We start from the raw sequence: 2662 nt of genomic DNA on the forward strand, positions 1-2662 counted from the left end.
GGTCCACCAGCAGTGGATGAGAGTTGCTGTCTCCCCACAACCCCTCCCACACTTGTTGCTTTCTGATTTTTTTAATTGTGCTATCTTTGAGGGTGTTAGGTGGTACCTCATTGTTGTTTTAATTTACATTTCTCTTATGGCTAAAGATCGGGAACATTTTCTCATATGTTTGTTGGCCATTCATATTTCTGCCCCTGTGAAACTTCTGTTCAAGTCCTTTGCCCACCTCTCCAGTGGGCAATTAGTTTTTCTTTTTCAAAGCTAGCAGAGTATTACAGATTTTAGTAATAAGGTCTTTGTCTGATGTGTCTTTGCTAAAGACATTTCCCCAGTCTGTGGACTCTCTTATTACTCTCTTGGTGAATTTTTTTTTTTTAGGTTTTAAAACTTTTTATTTGCATATTAAAAAATTTGTGCATGCCAATAATTAAAATCATTTGAACAAAAAAAATGGCACCCCGATTAAACTGCATTTTACGCCTGCAGAACACCTTGGACCAGCTTTGCTTTTATTCTAGATATTTAGTCACTGTCGCCCCACCCAGCTCCTTCCTTCACCAACATGCAAGTTCTCTTCCTCCCTTGCAGCCAGCCGGGCCCACAGGAGCGGCAGGCGTGCCGCCTTCGTTGTCAGTAGTTCTTTGATGTGAAAAGGGGCAGCAGGGTCATTTAAACTTGATCCGACCTCTTTGCATCTTACAAAGTTAAACAGCTAAAAGAAGGACAATAAGAAGGCAATGCTTGTGGAATGTACAGTGCATATTGGCGGCGCCGCCTCATTACGATTCGCCTGCTTGCTTCTCCTGTTCGATCGTTTCTTTTGAAGGCAGTGGATTTTTCTCTTGCGTTTCTGTCTTCTTCAATTTCGACTTATCGAATTTCTCGATCTCGGCCATATCGGGTTTGTCAGACATGGTTGCGGAGGAAGCGAGAGAGGTCCGAGAAGAGTGAAGTCCGTGTGCTCTAGGGCTGATGCCGAGTCCTTGGTGAATTTTTTAAAGATCATTTTATTCGGGGCTCATACAACTCATCATAATCCATCCATCCATCCATCCATCCATCCATCCATCCATCCATCCATCCATCCATCCATCCATCCATCCATCCATTGTGTCAAGCACATTTTACATCTGTTGCCATCATCATTCTCAAAACATTTTCCTTCTACTTAAGCCCTTGGTACCAGCTCCTCGTTTTTCTCCTCTTACTCCCTACCCTCCCTTCCTCTCTCTTGGTGAATTCTTTCGATGTACACAGGTGTTTTATCTTCAGTATTTCCCATTTGTCAATTTGTGCCTCCTCTGTGCTTGTGTCCTTCCCTATTTCTGATAGCCTATGTATTCCCTGTGCCAAAGTTCTCAAGTTGGACCCAATTCCCTCATTGATGGCCCGAATAGTTTGGGGTTTAACTTCAAGGTCTGTGATCCACCTTGAGTTTATTCTTGTGCATGGAGTGAGATAAGGGTCTTGCTTCATTTTTCTGCAGGTAAATATTCATTTTTTTCCAGCACCACTTGTTAAAGAGGGCATCTGCTTCCCATTTGATATTTTTGGGGCCCTTATCAAAGATCAGTTGTCTTGCTGATGATTTTATTTCTGGGTTTTCAGTTCTTTTCTATTGGTCTGAGTATCTGTCATTGTACCAGTACCATGTGGTTTTGACAACTGTGGCTGTATAGTATGTGCTAAAGTCAGGTAGAGCAAGCCCTCCCACTGTGTCCTTCTTCTTGAGGGGTTCTCTGCTAATTCTGGGCTTCCTCCCTCTCCATATGAAGTTGGTAATCAGTTTTTCCATTTCTTTGAAGAAAGATAAGAATAATTGTATGGGGATTGCTTTGAACTTAAATAGCGCCTTGGGCAGAACTGACATCTTTACTATATTGAGTCTTCTAATCCACAAGCATGGAATATTCTTCCATGTGTTGAGGTCGCTCTTGGTTTCTTGTAATAGTGTTCTATAGTTTTCCTCATACAAATCTTTTCTTCTTTCAGTCAGGTTTATCCCTAGATATTTCAATTTGTATTTGGCTATTGTGAAGGGTACTACCTTTTTTATCTCTTCTGTGGTCTTATCTGATATGTATAACAGTCCGATGGACTTCTGTTTGTTGATCTTGTATCCTGCCACTCTGCCAAACTCCTCTATTGCTTCCAGTACTGCCCTTGTGGAGCATTTGGGATTTTCCATAAGAAGAATTATATCATCTGGGAATAACAATAGTTTCACCTCTTCCTTCCCCAGGCAAATACCTTTGATGTTTTTTCTTTGCCTTATGCTGTTAGCTAAAACCTCCAGAATGATATTAAATAGGAGTGGGGACAAGGGGCATCTTTGTCTGGTCTTTTTCAGCGGGATTGTGTTAGTCTTTTCTCCATTGACTACCACGTTGGCTGTTGGTTCTTCATATATAGCTTGTATTGTCTTGAGGAATTTTCCTTCCATTCCTATCTTCTCAAGTGTCTTAAACAGGAATTGGTGTTGGATGTTGTCGAATGCTTTTTCTGCATCTATCAATATTATTGTGTGTTTCTTGTAGTTTTTCATGTCAATGTGACGAATAATGCTAATGGGCTCTCATATGTTGAACCATCCCTGCATCCCTGGTATGAATCCCACTTGGTCATGGTGAATTATTTGGCTAGTATTTTGTTAAGGATTTTT

The 2662-nt window shown here is 41.1% G+C and overlaps 1 protein-coding gene across 1 annotated transcript; it reads right to left on the bottom strand.

Annotated features, from left to right (window-relative positions):
- Positions 1-364: 364 nt before the first annotated feature.
- On the bottom strand, positions 365-980 carry LOC142454555 (thymosin beta-4). The gene has a single exon (XM_075555828.1). It carries the CDS (start codon positions 912-914, stop codon positions 780-782), a length of 135 nt encoding a protein of 44 aa, XP_075411943.1. The 5' UTR covers positions 915-980; the 3' UTR covers positions 365-779.
- Between the last annotated feature and the right edge of the window lie 1682 nt (positions 981-2662).

Source organism: Tenrec ecaudatus, chromosome 8 (genome assembly GCF_050624435.1).
Source record: "Tenrec ecaudatus isolate mTenEca1 chromosome 8, mTenEca1.hap1, whole genome shotgun sequence".
Lineage (NCBI taxonomy): Eukaryota > Metazoa > Chordata > Mammalia > Afrosoricida > Tenrecidae > Tenrec > Tenrec ecaudatus.